The following is an 18,891-nucleotide window of genomic DNA, read 5'->3' as shown; positions in this document are numbered from 1 at the left end:
AGGAAAAAGACAAGAGTGAGGGTTAACGGGCACTCGTCCTCCACTGGCGTCTTCACGTGTCAAGAGTAAATAAGAAAGGCTCCTAACTGTTGGCTAGACTGCCTTTGGGATTCCTGCTTGTGGGAGGACTTGGGCAGGCATGGAAGGGCTGAGACCTCAAGCCAGTGCCTAATGAAGGGTTGAAGTAAAGGTTGAATATCTGGGAATTGTTGAAAGGAAAATCCAAATTGATGAGATCATAGAGCCGCTTAAATATTTGAGTAATAGTGATAAGTGACATTTATATAGCAATTGAAAGTTCCCAAAGCACCTTACAAACATGATCTCATTTGAACCTTTCAACGGCACTGCCAAAATGCCAATGGGTCACAAAAGAACTCTATCCCCATAGTATTGGTATTGAAGAATTTTCTCCTTGGTTCTCTGAGGGAAACAAACTCATTTTAATTCTAAGACTAAACATGTCGCCAGTTAATACAGATAATAAATAACCACATTGTCCTTGGGATCTGAAGATGGCACCATTTACCCATTGTGAGTATGATCAAAGGCTTTGAATGGTTATTGGAACAAATGATTAGAACTGGCAAAGTGAAGTGACTTCACTACGTTGGGATTCAAACCTTGGTCCTCTGACTTCAAATTCAGGATATTACCCTTCCCCAAGCTGCCTTTCCCACAGGGAGGTGGACTTGTGATGAACCATGCATACTGCAGGGCCAGATCCCCTTCAAGACCAGAAAGTGCACACGTTTTGCTAATTACACTGGCCAGCATCAGGGGTGTAGCCTGGGTCTGTGCAACAGAGCGGAGAAGCCTGGATCACATGGATTTCGAATCCATGATCTTGGATCTCTTTAGCACAGTGGACCAATGTTTTCTTTTCTGAAGAAACAGGATACTAGCACTTGGAATCCATACCACCCCACTCCCCTATTACACCTCCTCCCAGGGTTCCAATTTGAACTTTGGGACTTTTGTACCTAGATAGGTTTTTGTTTGGTTTGGTCCAGTTTTCTTCATTAGAGGTCTCTGGTTCTGGGGAGTTCAGAGGGCCCTGCTTGCTAAAATTCAGTGCATGCATCCATAACCTATATCCAATTGCTTGCAGTCTGAGGAGCGGGGGGAGGAGAGAGGGAGGGAGGGAATTTGGAGCTGAAAATTTCAAAAACTGAATGTTAAAAAATTTTTATGTGCAATTGGGAAAAAATAAAATATTAAAAATAAAATAAATTTCAGTGCATGGTTCCTGGAACAAAAAAGCTGTTCTCTGGTGTTCAGGGGAATGGAATTCTTAAGGGACTTCAACCATTAATGGGGGCGGTGTGAGTACAAATGTTCTGCCAGGACCTGAGCATAATGACTCAACCAGAGACTTTCAAATCATAATAGCAGAAGCAGCAGTAAAGGCTCGAATGAGTGCACTCAGCTAATTACCTTGGAGACGTCTACTGCTCCTGGCACATGAAGGGTCTTAAAAAGCAGACGAGACGCACATGGATGGATTGCCCCTCATCTCCCCTTTCTTTTGATTTGGAAAAAGGATAATGGTCACCACCCCAAAAAATAACTGTTTGATGTAGGCCAAGAATTACTGAGAGAAAGACACATTGACCTAAAACTCTAATGGGGAATGATGAGATAATCTCAGGGAGTCATGATCACCGCTGTTTGAAAGCCAGGGGTAGAAAGAATAGGCTGGCCAGGCATTGATTGGTTTGGAGTTTCTTCAGGTAAGTTGTTTTTTTTTAACCCTTGCCTTCTGCCTTAGAATCTATACTATGTATTGGTTCTAAGGCAGAAGAGTGACTTGCCCAAGGTCACACAGCTAGGAGGTATCTGAGGTCAGATTTGAATCTAGGACCTCCTGTCTCTAGACCTGACTTTCAATCTACTCTTCAAGTAAGTTTTGAGAGTATAGAAAGAAACATTGATTCCTTCAACATTTATTAAGCCACAACAAATGTGATTCATTTGTTGGAAAGACAGAAAACCTGGACTTGCTTGCCTTTGTGACTTATTAGCTCTTTGTTACCTTGAATAGATAACTTTTTTTGTCTTAGATTTTGGGGGGGTTTGTTTGTTTGTTTTTAAGGCCAATCAAGAAGAGGAAAAAGAAGAGACAGGAAACAGCAACTGTGACATAGCCTTGTAACAATTACATAAGAAGTGCCAAAACTAAAGATGACCTGAATGAAGGATATAAGCATAGAACCTACTAGGTGCCAGACACTATATTAAGTACTTAGAAAACCAAGGCTGTCTTGCCCAGGGTCACACAGCTAGTAAGTTATAGGAGGCTGAGTATGAGTTGAGGTTTCTTTTGATGTTGAATCCACTAAGCCACTTAGCTACCACCAGCTGATACCCAACTAAAAGACATTGTCTTGCTTGGATATTCTGTTTGTTCCCTATTGCCTCTTCTAAACTCTCTCTGGTGCCATCCCTTTTCTCCTTGGAGGTATACTTGATCCAAATTTATTAGCCGATATTGATACCCAAGGCCATTATCTTCTAGCTCCTGGTGCATCTGGTTTACTTTTTCAGTGAGTTCAGAAGTTGACCGGGTCTCCCTCTCATTCTACCTCCTGCTCTCACAGTTGAAGATTTCAACATACACATTGATGTTCCCTCAAATGCTCTAATTTTCCAGTTCCTAAATCTAATCAGCTCCCATGATCTACACCTCTGTGCTACACACTGGGACTTACACCTTGTCATCAGCTACAAAGTTCTATTTCCATGCTAGAGAGCACTGACATTTCTTTATATGATCAATCATTCTATCTCTCCTTACTTTTCCTGTCCTTCTTTTCTATCCTCATCATGACCTTCAGACCCTCTCCTTCTCCGGCCATTGCACAGGTCACGTCCCCTGCAAGGGAGACCATCTCTTCTCTTCCTAAGCTCAACCCGTTGGAGAAATAAGTTTTACATGATTGTCACTTCCTGATAATCTCTCCCTTCATAAAACTCTCATAATAAAATAAATTAGTCATTTCTTCAGTTTTGTCTTTCTGCCAAGAGTATAATCTTTGGACTGTAAAGGATCAACCAAAAATGGCAGGAAGAAAATTGTTCCTAATACCATAAAAAAGTAGCTTGATGAGCTCAAATAACAAAGTCACCTCAACTCCTCTTCTGCCTTTCTTTTTATATTATCTTCACCTATTAGAATATAAGCTCCTTGAGGACAAAGATTGCCTTTTTTCCTGCTTGCATGTGTATCTCCAGCACTTAGTACAGTGCCTGATACACATTAAATGCTTAATAAATGCTTCCTTATTTGACTTGACTATATCTCAGAGTACTGAAAGAATTATTGTGTATGGTTTTTTAATTGCAATCAGTGATTAAATATAATGGAAACATGGAAAACACAATGCAATGTATGGAAAAGCAATGGAAAAGAGAGGTATCACAGTACTAGAGACAGGTAGATGACCTGATTTTCAAAAAAAAGGAAAAAGAGTCATGTTTTTAAACTCTAGAGAGGGGCAGCTGGGTAGCTCGGTGGATTGAGAGCCAGGCCTAGAGATAGGAGGTCCTAGGTTCAAATCCTGCCTCAGACACTTCCCAGCTGTGTGACCCTGGGCAAGTCACTTGACCCCCATTGCCTACCCTCACCTCTCTTCCACCTAGGAGCCAATACACAGAACTTGAGTTTAAAAAAAATTGAAAAATAAAAAAAAAATCTAGAGAGCTTTAATTTGATTCCTAGCAAAATTCTAAAAGCATTAATAAAAGAATAGTTAGGGGCAGCTAGACAGCTCAGTGGAAAGAGCCAGACTTGAGATGGGAGATTCTAGGTATAAATGTGACCTCAAACACTTCCTAGCTGTGTAAACCTGGGCAAGTCACTTGATCCCAATTGCCTAGCCCTTACCACTCTTCTGCCTTGGAACTGAAATTTAGTATTGGTTCTAAGGCAAACTGTAAGGGTTTAGTTTTTTTTAAAAAGGCTAGTGAATAGCTGAAAAAGAAAGCAGAGAGCATAAAAAGCCAGCATAAATTCCCCAAGTAAAGGTCACATACCTAGAATAATAGAAATGAAAACAAAGATGAAAGGCAATTGAACCTTGATTAATTACAGTGGTCTTCCTTGGCCCTGGGAATAGATAATAAAACACTTTCCTTCTCCCATTAAAGAGTCTATAAACAAGTAGTAGTGCATACAATGTCAGACATAGTCACTGTTTTGGCTAACTTTGCTTAACTGTCCCCTCCCCCCTATTTTATTTTATTTTATTTTATTTTATTTTATTTTATTTTATTTTACTTTTTAAACCCTTACCTTCCATCTTGGAATCAATACTGTGTATTGGCTCCAAGGCAGAAGGGTGTTAAGGGCTAGGCAATGGGGGTTAAATGACTTGCTCAGGGTCACACAGCTAGGAAGTATTTAAGGCCAGATTTGAACCTAGGACCCCCATCTCTAGGTCTGGCTCTCAGTCCACTGAGCCACCCGGCTGCCCCCTACCCCCATATTTTAAAGGAGAATTCAATAGAAGAAAAAAAGAGACCTTCAGAAAATAGCCCCAATATATTAAAAGACATTAATAAAACTTAAAAAAAAACCAAACCAGTTCATAGCAGACTAATCTATCTTATTTCCTTTGTTGGTAGTGAAATTAGATTTAAAAAAAAAATAATGCCTGGATTTTAACAAAGCATTTGACAAAGCTTCTCATGCTATGCTAGCGAACAAGCTGCAGAGGTGTGGATTAGCAATGGGGCACTTGGGCTTTTTCCAAAGTGGTTGGATGTCAGTATGACTGTTTTGGAAAGCAATTTGGAATGTGTCAATAAAATGTCTAAAATGTTCATATCTTTTGACCCTGAGATTCCACTAGTAGGCATATATTCAAAAGAGGCCACTGATAAGAAGAAAGTCACCATTTACAGGGAAATATTCATAGTAGTAGTTTTGTAACAGCAAAAACTGGATACAATGTGGATGCCCATCAATTGAGGAATGACTGAACAAATTATAGTACAGGACTATAAGGGAATATTATTTTGTTGTAAGAAATGACAAGCATTTTGAATTAAGAGATGCATGGAAGGATCTATATGAAGTAAAAACAAAATACACACTGATCATAATACTTTAACAGCTAGATGGCACCATGGATAAAGGGCAGGGCTGGAGTCAGGAAAATTCATCTTCGCGAATTCAAATCTGGCTTCAGATATTTCCTAGCTATGTGACCCTGAGCAAGTCCCTTCACTTTGTTTGCCTCAGTTCATCATCTGTTAAATCAGTTGGAAAAGGAAATGGCAAGTATCTTTGCCATGAAAACCCTAAATGGGGTCATGAAGAGTCAGACATAACTGAAATGACTCAATGACAAAAGGTAATTTAAGTGGAAAGGACAATCCTGCCCCCCCCAATTTTTTTTTTAACCCTTGTACTTCGGTGTATTGTCTCATAGGTTGAAGATTGGTAAGGGTGGGCAATGGGGGTCAAGTGACTTGCCCAGGGTCACACAGCTGGGAAGTGGCTGAGGCCGGGTTTGAACCTAGGACCTCCTGTCTCTAGGCCTGACTCTCACTCCACTGAGCTACCCAGCTGCCCCCTCCCCCCCAATTTTTTTAAAATGAGCCTTGCAAAATTACAAAGCATGCTTCCAAATTAGAAACATGAGAAGCTGCCCATCATTTACTTCACCGAAGAGTCAGGAAGCCTACAAGTATGAGACATTACATATATTTTTAGACTTTTACAATGTATTGATCATTTTTGTTGATTTTTCTATTGTTTTTTTAATGTTGAAAATTTTTTTTGTTCTATGAGAACACCTTCTGGGAAGGGAAGGGGAAAGGATATTGGGGAGATTTTGGTGATTTAAAAAAAAGAAAGAAAAGCTGAAGATCAATTTTTCATAAAAAGTAGTTGTCAAATGGCTAGATTCATACTATGGTCATTAATGGCAGAAGGCCAATCTGGAAGGAAAACACTGGTGGGTTGCTCCAGGAATCTGTTTTGTCCTCTGCTGGTTAATGTATCAACCAACTGGATAAAAGCACAAATAACATACTTAGCATATTTGCAAATGGCACAAAGGTAGGTGGATTGGCTAATAGCTAGTGGAAATATTTCTTGGACGTGTAGTCAGGAAAAGACTCGGTTTGAATTCTGGCTACAAAGGAAATAATGGATATCGAGTGCTCCGTACACTATAAACTGCTTTTAAATAATCAACTCTGACTCTTCCCATTATATGACTGAGTTAGTGCAGAAGAGATCTTAACAAGATTCACTTTTGATTTGGTGTAGTTGGTCTTTCAATTTAGAGATCTTGGCAAGGAAAGCCTAAGATAAAATTAAATAGAGAAAAATGGAAAGTCTTATGCATTGGTTGAAAAAATCAACTTTACAGATAAAAGAGAAAACAGATAGAAACTGATCTGGAAAAGATCTAGAGTTTTTTTTTAGCAGGCAGCTAGATGACTTGGAGTATAGAACACTGAGTCTGGAGTCAGGAAGACTGACTTCATCTTCCTGAATTTAAATCTGGCCACAGACACATAGCTAGGTGTCCCTAGACAAATCACTTGGCCCTTTTGCCTTAATTTCCTCATCTGTCAAATGAACTGGAGAAGGAAATGACAAACCACTCTAGTATCTTTGTGAAGAAAACCCCAAGGGGGCAGCTGGGTAGCTCAGTGGATTGAGAGTCAGGCCTGGAGACGGGAGGTCCTAGGTTCAAATCCAGCCTCAGACACTTCCCAGCTGTGTGACCCTGGGCAAGTCACTTGACCCCCATTGCCCACCCTTACCACTCTTCCGCCTAGGAGGCAATACACAGAAGTTAAGGGTTTAAAAAAAACCCAAATGGGGTCATGAAAAGTGAGACACAAATGAATAATAACAACAAGTTTATTAATATGACACAATATTTTTATGTGATATGGCAGCCAAAAAAAAAATAATCTTGGACTGCACTGAAAGGAATTGTGTTCAGAAGGAAGAACATAGTAATGCTGCCACACTCTCTTGCCCCCAAATTCTACTGTACAGTCCCTGCCTCCAGGACATTTAAAATCTAGTAATAGGTTTACTCAATAAATCAACAGACATTTATCATATGCTTACTGTGTGCCAGGTGTAGTTCTAAATACTAGATTAAACTGGTAGATGAGTAAATGGAATTCAGATTGGAATATACTTACATAAGAGGAATGCCAAATTCTGTTAAGAAGGAGGTAAGGGGGCAGCTGGGTGGCTCAGTGGATTGAGAACCAGGCCCAAAGACAAGAGGTCCTGGGTTCAAATCTGACCTCAGTCACTTCCCAGCTGTGTGACCCTGGGCAAGTCACTTAACCCCCATTGCCTAGCCCTTCCCACTCTTCTGCCTTAGAACTAATACCCAGTATTGATTCTAAGACAGAAGGTAAGGATTTAAAAAATGAAGGAGGAGGAGGAGAAGGTAAAATTATTTGAGAAGGGAGAGAACACAGAACCAAAAAACTTAGGAAATTTTACCTCCTGGTGTTTGCCCTAAAAGAAAATTGAAAGCCTGATATAAATGAAAAGAAAAATAAAGGAAAGCTTCATATCTCTGTAACTGTAATGAACAATCTTGGCCCTTTGTACAGAATAAGAAATGTGCCTCCCCTCACTGAAGGGCCGGAGGACCATATGTATGGAGTGTTGTATACGTGGTTAGATGACGTGGACGCCTAAGGTGCTTTAGTTTTGTTTTTTCTTCTTCTTTTTTACAAGAGGAGGAGAGAGGTAGAGGAAGTCCACTGGGCAAGGGAAGGAGGAAATATCCAGAAAGAAAAACTTTTAAAAAGGGGTCACAAAGAAAAAAGAAAATTGTGGCTCAGGAATTTATGGAAACTGTAGCAGCAATGAAAATCTGGGACATATAAGAGTCATCGAATGAAGAAATGTGGGTGATTAACAGTGTGTACCACCGAAGAGAGCCAAAGAAATATTGAAGTCCGATGGGGAAGAGAAGTTCTCCTGATGACTGAATAGAAATCCATTTGCCTCTGTTAGCAAGTTGGGACACATCTCCTACTATGATGTGTCACAAGAACAAAGGCGCCACATGCTAATATTGAGTTGCCTTGAGCTCTCAACTCCCCTTATCTCTCTATTGCTCCCTTTCACCATTCAGAGTCCACAGCCATTCAAATAGACAAGCCATGAGGAATCTTTTATCATCCTTTCTTTTTTATTGTTTGTTTTTTTTAATCTCTTACCATCTATCTTAGAATCAATACTATGTATTGATTATAAGGCAAAAGAATGGCAAAGTGACTAGGCAATGCGGGTTTAGTGACTTGTCCAAGGTCACATAGCTAGGAAGTATCTGAGGTCAGGTTTGAACCCAAGACCTCCCGTCTTTAGGTCTGGTTCTCAATCCATTGAGTCATCTAGCTTCCCCCTTAGCTAAGCTTTATTTTATTTTAAAACAAAGGTCAGCCTTCTCTCCTTCCCACTGCAAAGGCCAAGAAAACAAAACTTATTACACACATAAATAGTCAAGTAAAACAAATTCTCACATATAAGAAGAGTTCAAAAACAAACCAAAAAAAACTTCTGGAGATAACGAGTTTGACAAATTATTCATGCCTCAAATAAGATGGCACAAATTATATTAAATATGATTTTCCCAAACTTTTTGAAAAGGCATCATTAAATTTTGCAAAATGAATTCTAATGTTTCAATTACATTTTTACTGCCATCCAGAGCTTCTTAGAATCCTTTTATGTTTTGTGTATGGTATCCCTGCAAGAGATTTAGGGAGAAATACAGGGGAGAAATCAGGAAATCAGGTGTGATCCCTGCTGTGCCAGTCTGAGGTGCCCTTTCTGGACTTGTGCTCCAGGTTCTTGTTGAGAAGACAAACGGAATTTCTTTTGCCCAGGGACCGGGGTTGGTGGAGAGAAGTTGTCAAAAATACCTGACTTCAAATCTGTAGTCTACAAGAGGGTTTAAGGTAATTTGGACCTGCTTGTCTCTTTTGTGACTTTTTTTTTTAAACCCTTAACTTCTGTGTATTGTCTCATAGGTGGAAGATTGGTAAGGGTGGGCAATGGGAGTCAAGTGACTTGCCCAGGGTCACACAGCTGGGAAGTGTCTTGAGGTCGGATTTGAACCTAGGACCTCCCGTCTCTAGGCCTGACTCTCAATCTACTGAGCTACCCAGCTGCCCCTTGTGACTTTTTTAAAGCTCTCTTTGCCTGTGTCTGTCTCTGTCTCTGTCTGTCTGTGTCTGTGTCTCTCTGTCTGTCTCTGTTTCTCTGTCTGTCTTTGCCTCTCTGTCTCCCTTATAACAAGGGGTGGGGTAAGAAGGGAGAGGGGATTTTTCTCCTTTTTTTCTGCCCTGATGACTCTAACCTGCTCCTCAATAAAAAGACACCCTGAATTTTATTTTAGGATTAAAAGGGGCCAGGACTCTATTTTTCACATCTTCTATTCTTCGGTAGAGTCAGTGTGGAGCAGGGGGAAAAGCACGCTCAAGTAGACCTGGGCTTAAATTCCAGCTCCAAAACTCAACTGTTATGTGCCTTTGCTTCATTGATGTGAGCCTCAGTTTTCCCACAGAGAGAACATATGCACTCTCTAATTCATAGAATGATTGTGGGAGAAGTTTTTTTGTTTTGTTTTGTTTTGTTTTTTGCCGACATTAACAGTATTCTGAGCTCTTGTTATTGTTCATCTTTTCCAAATGTAGCCCTTGGACTAGCATGCACCTGAACTCTGATTGGAGGCATAAGGAAGTATGCCTAACTCCATAGACTGCCATTGTTCTTACTCTGCCAAATGCCTCCAAATTGAGGATTGGCCCCACTCCTGATTAGCCATAAACCTGCCATGCCTGGGGATCCATATCCAGAATGGCAAGAACATTGCTTTTGAAGCCAAAGTCCTTGGGTTTGCCTCACAGCTCTGGCCTTAGTGGTATGACTTTGGGTACCTCTTTGGGCCTCATGATGGCCCACATTATGGCGTTTGATGTCTATTCATACTCTGATTCTATGACTTATGACTATGACATTCTCAAACGTACCTAGAACATCTTCCTCCACATGTGGCATGATCTCACCGTTGAGGTTTCTGACCTTCAGTATTCTGTCCTTTGTGACTATCTAAGCCCTGGGGTTGGATCTAAAGCTGTTTTGGCCTCCCAGAAATCCTCTAGGAATCTGCCTCATTCTCAGAACTCAGAAAACCAATAATGGCCCAGACTATTTTCCAATCTAAGAATAAACTAGAATAAATCTCACACTATAGTCACACACAATGACACGAACAGATTTTTTTTAATTAATGAAGTTTTTTTTCTTCTTTTTTTTAGCATTTTTTAAAACTATAAATAGTTTCTGATTACAGTACTGTAAATATGGTATTATCTCCAAAGTCAAGACAATAGTCTGATCCCAGAAAGATTGTGGTCTAAACCCAAGAGGTGTATGATCAATCAGATGGAAGATGAGAAAATGCATTACTTCCAGGCATATGATGGATCAAAGAATCAATTTTTAAATTTCCCACGTGAGCATTTATACCACAGAAATTGCTACAAATCAGGGCCTGATTTACCATTTTGTTGATTTCTAGACTTAAGAAGGTGATGAAGAAAATGTTAATAATGCAATAACTCTTAAAAAATTAATGTAGAGTTAAGCTTAAAAGTATGTTATGAGGTCTTGTTGAAAATTCACTGCTAGGGACAGCTGGGTAGCTCAGTGGATTGAGAGTCAGGCCTAGAGACTGGAGGTCCTAGGTTCAAACCCGGCCTCAGCCACTTCCAGCTGTGTGACCCTGGGCAAGTCACTTGACCCCCATTACCTACCCTTACCACTCTTCTACCTTGGAGCCAATACTCAGTATTGACTCCAAGATGGAAGGTAAGGGTTTTTAAAAAATTCACTGCTAGATTATATTCATTTTCTAAAAAACAAAACTCTTACCTTCTGTTTTAGAATTAATACTAAATGTTGATTCCAAGGCAGAAGAGAGAGCAGTAAGGCTAAGCAATTGGGATTAAATGACTGACCCAGGGTCAAACAGATAGGAAGTGTCTGAGGCCAGATTTGAACCTAGGACCTGGCTCTATATTCACTGAGCCAACCAGCTGCCCCATCCTTCTCTTAATAGCTAATGATGGGATTTATCTCCAAAAACAATAATGCTTATTCCTCTATATGCCCCTACTCTGCTGCCTCCCTCTATTGTATGAAGCTACCAACCTCCTCTGATCTGAATCAGGTCCTCCTCTCAGGATAGTTACAACCAGCTGGGAACCTTTAGCAGCAACTATATAGATGTCATTGGGAAAATTCTGCCCATTCCTCCTCTTAGCATACTTATCCCCTTCGGTCCAGATCATTTCATGGCTGCCACAGGTACCTCTCAGAAACCGGGTTCCGTACTCTGTGAACAATGAGTAGGAGCCCGTCCTTTCCATTTTCTGTTTTGGTCAGGACTGGGTGAGTGGCATAGGAGAAGCAGTCAAAGATGGGTTATGATCTTCGTCACACATCTTATTCTATTACCTTTCTCCACAAACCCAACCTTCTTCCAAACTTTTCTATTACTCTTTAGGGTGCCGCCATATTTCCAGGTACCCAATCTTACAATATCTGTATCATCATCAATTCCTGAATTTCCATCATCCCACTTATCTCATCATTTCTCTCTCCACAATATCTCTTCCATCTGTCTCCTTTTCTCTGCTCACATGGTCAGTACCAGAGTTCGGGCCTTCATTCTCTTTCCCCTGGATACGCAACCAAAGCAGCCTCCTATGTGGTCTCCTTCCCTGAAGTCTTTGCCACTCTCATCTAGGTGCTAGAAAGACTTTCCTTAAGTGTACATCTGACAAAGTCATTCTCCTCTATAAATTTTAGTGACTCCGGGATAAAAATGTTATTTAATCTTTATCTCATCTTTAAAAATAGATATATTTTATATAAATATGTAACTATCAACATAGACATAAGCATATTATTAAAAAATATGTAAATATATACAAAGGCAGCTAGGTAGCACAGTGGATAGAGCCTAGAGTCAAGAAGATCTGAGTTCAAATCAGCCTCAGACACTTGCTGGCCATGTGACCCTGGGCAAGTCACTTAACACTGTTTGCCTTAGTTTCCCCCTCTGTCAAATGAGTTGGAGAAGGAAATGACAAACCACTCGAGTATCTTTGCCAATAAAACCGTGAAAGGGACCACAAAGAGTTGGACATGACTGAAAAATGACTGAACAACAAAATGTATACATATGCTCAAAATACTAAAAATGTTTTTATTGATCAGGTGTTCAATTAGAAAAGTTTGAAGACCACTGCTCAAGACAAATCATAACTTGGGCCAAGGCCAAAGCCTTTCTTTAATAGAGAAAATTTCCCCAGACCTCTTAGCATCTCCAAGTATGCACCCTTAATCTCAGTTTCCTCCAAACTTCTTCTCTTGCTAAACAGGGAGGTACATGGAGAAATAGGGAGGAGAAGAGATCGCAGAAGAAAGACTGGGCACTGTTGGTTAGGATATTAGATACAAGTTATTACTTACCTGATCTGTCGGTGGAATCATCAAATACAACCTCAAAGAAGTATCCCGTGTTCCGCACATGAAGACAACAAGATGGGTCATAGTAGATTTTCAGGGGTTTCAGGTGAGGGTCATAGACACTGTCTCTCCACTGGATATTGATAGGAGATTGTGCTGTGCCTCCTGGAACAGATACTGGACTTCTCCAGAGTGGATGTACTATAATCCGGAGAAAAATAGTCAGTGATGATGAAGTCGTTCTGCTAAACACAACATTAGTCAGCCCAAAGTATTAGAACCTTGAGCAAGTCAAGCTGCCATTTGGATTTTGACTTTGTAAAACCAGAACAGAAATTGGGCACTCTAAAAAGAGGAATCTAAAATAATATTTACTTGGCTTGAAAGCAGATTGTTAAATTTTCATTATAAGCATTTATACTTTGCAAATCAGCAAACACTACAAATCAATATTTGGTTTATTATGATGTTGATTTCTAGACTCAGAAAGTGATGGAGAACATGCTCATAACATAGATTAAATTTAAAAACCTGTCATGTTTACATAGTTCTTTTGGAGAGTCAGTGATTAAGCACTTAAATGTCTCCTCCCTACCTCTATGCCCATTCCTTGGCAAGGCAACATTCAATAGCATACAGAGGACTGGAGTTAGAATCAGGAAGATGTGGGTTCAACCTGCTTCTGATAACAACCAGTTGTGGGATGGTAGGCAAATCACTGAATTTTTTTAGGCCTGTTTCTCCATTTACCAAATGGTGATAACCTAGAAATACCTGCCTCTTATTAGGTTGTAAGGCTCAAACAATATTTTATATAGAGAGATGTATATAATTATTATTACTCCCATTTTACAACTGAGGAAACTGAGGCAAATGATAGCTAAGTGATGTATATATATGTAAATATATACATACATATTTGCTTTTCTGTATTTATGTTGTTTCCTTGTAATAGAATGTAAACTGAGAGATCTATTTATTTTTTTCTTTCTCTAAATCTTCAATCCTTACCTCACTGGCTGGCACTTAATAAGTGGTTAATGAATGAATAAATGAATGAATGGATGAAATTAGACTTAAAAGGCATTTTAACTTCAATGACTGTTATTGCCTGTTTTCCATGGAACTCTCTTAAAAACCAATTTTCTGCCTGTCAAACTTTTTGAGTTTACTTGCTGTCCATTGTCAATGTTTCTGGCACAATTTTTTACTTCATCTTAGTGTTACTTTCACTGAATTTGCTCATACTGGGTGGATTATCCTAGTGCCCGAGATCCCTAAATGGCATGAACACATCCCCAAGATGATCAAGTACATGGCCCCCACTGATGTTTATTGGCAAAGTACCAAGAAGGGTCCTTGACATTTCCCTTGTGAAGTTCACCAATGTAAGGGGGAGGGTTAAAGGTTTTGAGTGTAGAGTTGTGGTACTAAGAAGGGCTCATATTGTAGAGGAGAAGGGGGTGAGACTCTCAGGTTGCGCCAACAATGATTTAGCTCTCACAGGCCCTACCTACTAAGTTGGAAAAGTTCAAAGGACAAGGCCAGGAATTGTGTATTTGCTCTCCAAGGACAAGCCTAAGTTCCTAGTGGATCATCATTATGTCGGTAGCTGGTGATGAATCTTTTAGCCACAGAAACAATTCACTGTCATCTACCATATTATAACAGAGTTGTGACCTTTGCTGGTGAAGGGAATGCTCACCCCTACAAAATTCCAGATCATGGAATTATAAGCCGGTGATGAGAGAGATAATAGGGTTTTGTGCAAAGAGATGCAAGAAGGCTTGGTTGAGTTCTCTTCCTATCATCTGCTAGTCATACTAAAAGGAAATCATGCTTAATTAGGGAACCACAGAGTGACAATACTAAAGAGAGGGACAGGTGATGGAAGGCAGGGGGTGAGAAACTTGGTTTGTGGGACTTAGATGGAAATGAGGCACTGGCAAAGCAGGCACTAAAAAAACCCCTTTTTCTTTCTCCACAATTTTATGTGGATCAGGCTCAATGTTCCTCACACAGGTATATTTCTAATAATGTAAAAAAAAATCCAAAGATCATAGATTTAGAGCTTGAAGGGACCATAGAAACCACTGAGTCCAATCTCATTTTATAATTTAGGAAACTGAGGCACAATGAAGCTAATTGGATCTTCCAGGGTCACACAATTAGGAACCATCTGAGGCACTGAAGTCTTCTTGGGTTCCATCCACTATCCCGTGGCATCTTTCAATACCAATATGATCAAAAGGATTAGCTAGGTTGGGCTAAGTTTTCACTGTTGAAACAAAATGGAAGATAGAGATAATTGTAGAGTGAGCCTAACTAAAGAATTTCTTTACATTTTAGCTTCAATATCAGCAGTATATAAAGTAGAATGTTGGATATATCTTCAAGAGACATTAAGAGCCATATCTGGCTCTTTAAAATTACATGAGCTTGATCAAATTATTTATTTTCTCTGAGACTCAATTTTCCTCATCAAAAAAAAAATTTCAGAGCAAGCCCTTTGTAAATCTTCAATGACTATATGAATTATCATTGGAGGCTCATCCTTAGTTGTATTTACCTGGAACATGACATCAAAATGGTCTTGCAATAGATAACTTTTTAATGGTCTTGGCCAGTGATGGGCAAACTATGGTCTGCGGGCCAGATGTGGCCCCCTGAAATATTCTATCTGGCCACGTGATATTATTCCTAATCTGACAAATACAATGAGTAGGATACAATACAATGAAACTTCAAAAGAGTTGCCTTAGAAACAGACCGACAGAAGAGCATTTCCTTTCCTTTGGCCCCCTCTTTAAAAAAATTTCCCATCACTGGTCTAGGCTAAAAGGCTTTTCAGCCAGGCCAGCAAAGCTTCTTCATTTAGTAGTAAGACAATTTGTATAAAATTGTGTAAATTCAGGAGGAAATTTGGGACCTCGTGATATACCTCCACAAAATTATAGAAGCCTGTGATAACCATTTCTTCCCTCAGTTGACAGCTGGTATCATTGCCCAAATAGCTTCCATTCATTATTTCACACCTCTCTAGCCCCACTCCTTGAGGTCTTAGGCCATTAGAGATAACAGAAAGGTGTGAGATATGAGAAAAAAAATTAGCATGAAGATAGGGAGTGGGGAAAAAACTAACCAGGGAAGGAAGGAGAAAGGCAGACTTGTGAAGGCACAAGGGAAGCTAGTTCATTAAGCCATTCAGAAGGAGAAAAAAGTTGGAGCTTGTAAGAAAAATGAAGGGAGGTAGGGGTAAATTTTACCCCTGGAATTAATTTCTGAACTTGGTCCTAGATAAAATATTCTAATTAATGTAACAATAAAATTGCATGTATTGTATACTGGAAGATATGTCCATCATCCAGTAAGAAGTATTTATTATGCTCTATTCTTTCTGAACAGAAGTCCTCTGGTACATGACAAGGTGGTGACTCTGGATTATTCAAGGCTATGCCAGTGAAACACAATTTGCACACATCCTACCAAACTGAAAAGCCTTAGAATGCTGTCAGGGGTCCTGTCCAGTTAGGGGAAGAGGGACCCATCACTAGAAGGTTGACACTAGATGATGGATTCTTTGACCATGGTGACCTGTGAAATAAATTTTAAAATATAACAGCAACAATGTGGCTCCCGGTTCCTTGGGTACTCCCTGAGCACCATCCTCAAACATTATCAGGGTGATGGACTCCTGGAAGACTTGATCCTTATTCACATTGTCATTAAGTCCTTCAGATGATAAGCCTTCCATGGGATCTCTATTGCCTACCAAGTACAGCATAAACTCCTGATCCTGGCCTTAAAGATCCTTCACAATTTAGCTCTAATCTATCTTCCCAAGACTCATTTCATGTTGCTCTTCTTTACATGCTCAGCACTCCAACAAAGTGAGCTACTCTCTGGGTGTCCTTTCTTGACTTCATGCCTTTGCTCATGCCATTGCCCAAACCAGTAATGGATTCCTTTGTCCTCTGCCTCACTCCATTTCTGTCTGTAGAAGTCTATCCTTCTTTCAAGTACAACGTTCAAGGTACAACTGCCTGGCTTCCTCCATGAAGCCCTCTCTGAGCTCCCTTCCTGCACCCTGCAGAGAAAGTACTATTTCTTGCCTCAAATTTTTCAATATATTTTGTTTAGGTCTATCTTTTATATTTGCCTTAATTTTTATCTGAGTTATTTGTGAACATTTTTACTGATCCCCCTATGCCATTAGAATGTAAGCTTCTTGAGTCCAGCATCTATGTCCTATATCTCTTTGCATCTCCAGCACTCGATGCATAGAATTCATTGAAGAAGCATTATCCCCATTTTAACCATCTCCTGTACTCTTTCCATATGGTAGAACTCATAAACCATACCATAAACCCTCATCTCCATCTTTCGAAGCACAAATGGAAGGTATATTTCCTAAGCAGGATTTCAGCTAGGTAGTATGATAACATCATCAGAATAAAAGTGAAGCCCCTGCCAGAATTGAGATGGAAGCTTCCGAGGGGAAAAGAACACAAGCTCAGTGTTATAGAGATATTTTTAAAAAAAAGTGTATATAGTTTAAAAAAACCAAGGGCAGCTGGGTAGCTCAGTGGAGTGAGAGTCAGGCCCAGAGACAGGAGGTCCTAGGTTCAAACCCGGCCTCAGCCACTTCCCAGCTGTGTGACCCTGGGCAAGTCACTTGACCCCCATTGCCCACCCTTACCAATCTTCAACCTATGAGACAATACACCGAAGTACAAGGGTTTAAAAAAAAAAAACCCTTGCCTTCTGTCTTAGAATCACTACTGAAAAATTGTTCCAAGGCAGAAGAGTGGTAAGGACTGGGCAACTGGGGTTAGATGAATTGCCTGTGGTCACACAACTAGTAAGCATCTGAGGCCAGATTTGAACCCAGAACTTCCCAACTCTAGGCCTGGCTCTCAATCCACTGAGTCACCTAGCTACCCCGAATTAATGTATTCTTAATCTTGCAGATAGAGTGGTATGTGAGTAGAGAAAACAAAAAATATGTTTGGAGGACAAGGAATATTCCAGTCTAGATAGAGCGGAGGGTTCCCATAGAAGAATTAGCAAAAGGTTAACCCTATTAATATGGATCAGGAGAAGGCTATAGAGGGCCTGAAATTATATTGTAACTACTACCTTATCATTTCATATAGTCCTTACAACAACTTTGTGTTCTAAATGATATAAATATCATAATTCTACAGCTGAGGAAATAAGCTTAAATTATTCATTGATTTTATTAATTGAAGCATAGTATTCCAAAAAGAGTGATAATCATCTGAGTAAACTCTGCCCTGGTGGAAAACATTTAGAGTATTGTTCTAGGAACCACATTTTGGGGGAGGAAATTGTCAAGTATGTTCTAAGGAGAGTAAAAAGATGTCAGAGATATTGGGGACCAGTCGTATTAAAATGAACTAAGACCTAGAGAAGAGAGCTTAGTGGAAACACGACTGCTATCCTTGAATATTTGAAGGCAGTCATTTAGGAGAGTTATTATGCTGGTCCTTGTGGACCCCAGAGGAAAGAACAAGGAGTAAAAAGTAGAAGCTATGGAAAGGCAAAAAAAAAAAAAAAAATACTTTCTAACAATTAGAATTGTTTTAAAGTAGAATGAGTTAACTCAGGAAGCACTTGAGATCTTTAAATGGATAAGAAGGAGTCTACTTGTCAGGACATTGTAGAAAGTATTCCCATGTGCACTCATACTCTTAATTTAAGAATAACCATTTATTGACTTACAGGATTTATTCCTATTTCTTGGAACACAGGAGCCTCCGGTGCATGCTCTCTCTGGTACCATCTGATGACTCCTGGAACTACCTCTCACCTGCTTGCCAAAAAACAGGGAAGTCAAACCTCTGAGGTTGTTCAAGACCAACATCTTAGCCCTGGATATCGTGGGCTGTTCTCCTCTTGAGCCCCGGTGTTTCACAGAACCCCTTTGGACAGTCTGGTTCGTATCTGGAATAGTATACTGGTGGATGGATTCTTGCTCCCCCTTTGAGGAAGATTATACCCAAACTGGACTATGCCTCCCACACCATACAGAAGGCCACCTAAATATCAGAGCCAAATGGTTAATCTTCAAACTGTCCCTTTCCAGACCTTGCACCCTAGACAACACTGAATTTTGTTTGAGGATAGAGCAGGACAACTGGGATTGGCTGTATAGATCTAATTTGTGTCTCTGTCCTTTGTATTGTCAACATAGGTTAGTTGATCAACATGATGGGCGAATAATTCTCAGAACAGGACTTAAAGAAGGAAACAAGATAAATGAGAGCATATGTGATCTTGGCCCTTGGTGACATGACACTAGAGCTTGAAGATATAAGGCTTCATCTAAA

The 18,891-nt window shown here is 39.9% G+C and overlaps 1 protein-coding gene across 1 annotated transcript in view; it reads right to left on the bottom strand.

Moving 5' to 3' along the window:
• The window catches only part of CA5A (carbonic anhydrase 5A), a 59,210-nt gene extending 40,725 nt beyond the window's left edge, over positions 1-18,485 (bottom strand). The window contains exons 1-2 of the mRNA XM_044663190.1: positions 18,284-18,485; positions 12,542-12,739 (exon numbers count right to left, since the gene is read on the bottom strand). Of these exons, the coding sequence (XP_044519125.1) occupies positions 12,542-12,739; positions 18,284-18,425 (340 nt within the window). The 5' untranslated portion in view covers positions 18,426-18,485. The remainder of the gene's footprint in view (positions 1-12,541; positions 12,740-18,283) is intronic.
• Between the last annotated feature and the right edge of the window lie 406 nt (positions 18,486-18,891).

This window comes from Gracilinanus agilis, chromosome 2, assembly GCF_016433145.1.
Source record: "Gracilinanus agilis isolate LMUSP501 chromosome 2, AgileGrace, whole genome shotgun sequence".
NCBI lineage: Eukaryota > Metazoa > Chordata > Mammalia > Didelphimorphia > Didelphidae > Gracilinanus > Gracilinanus agilis.
Note: the sequence above shows the minus strand (reverse complement) of the source record. Positions and strands in the feature narration are given on the sequence as shown.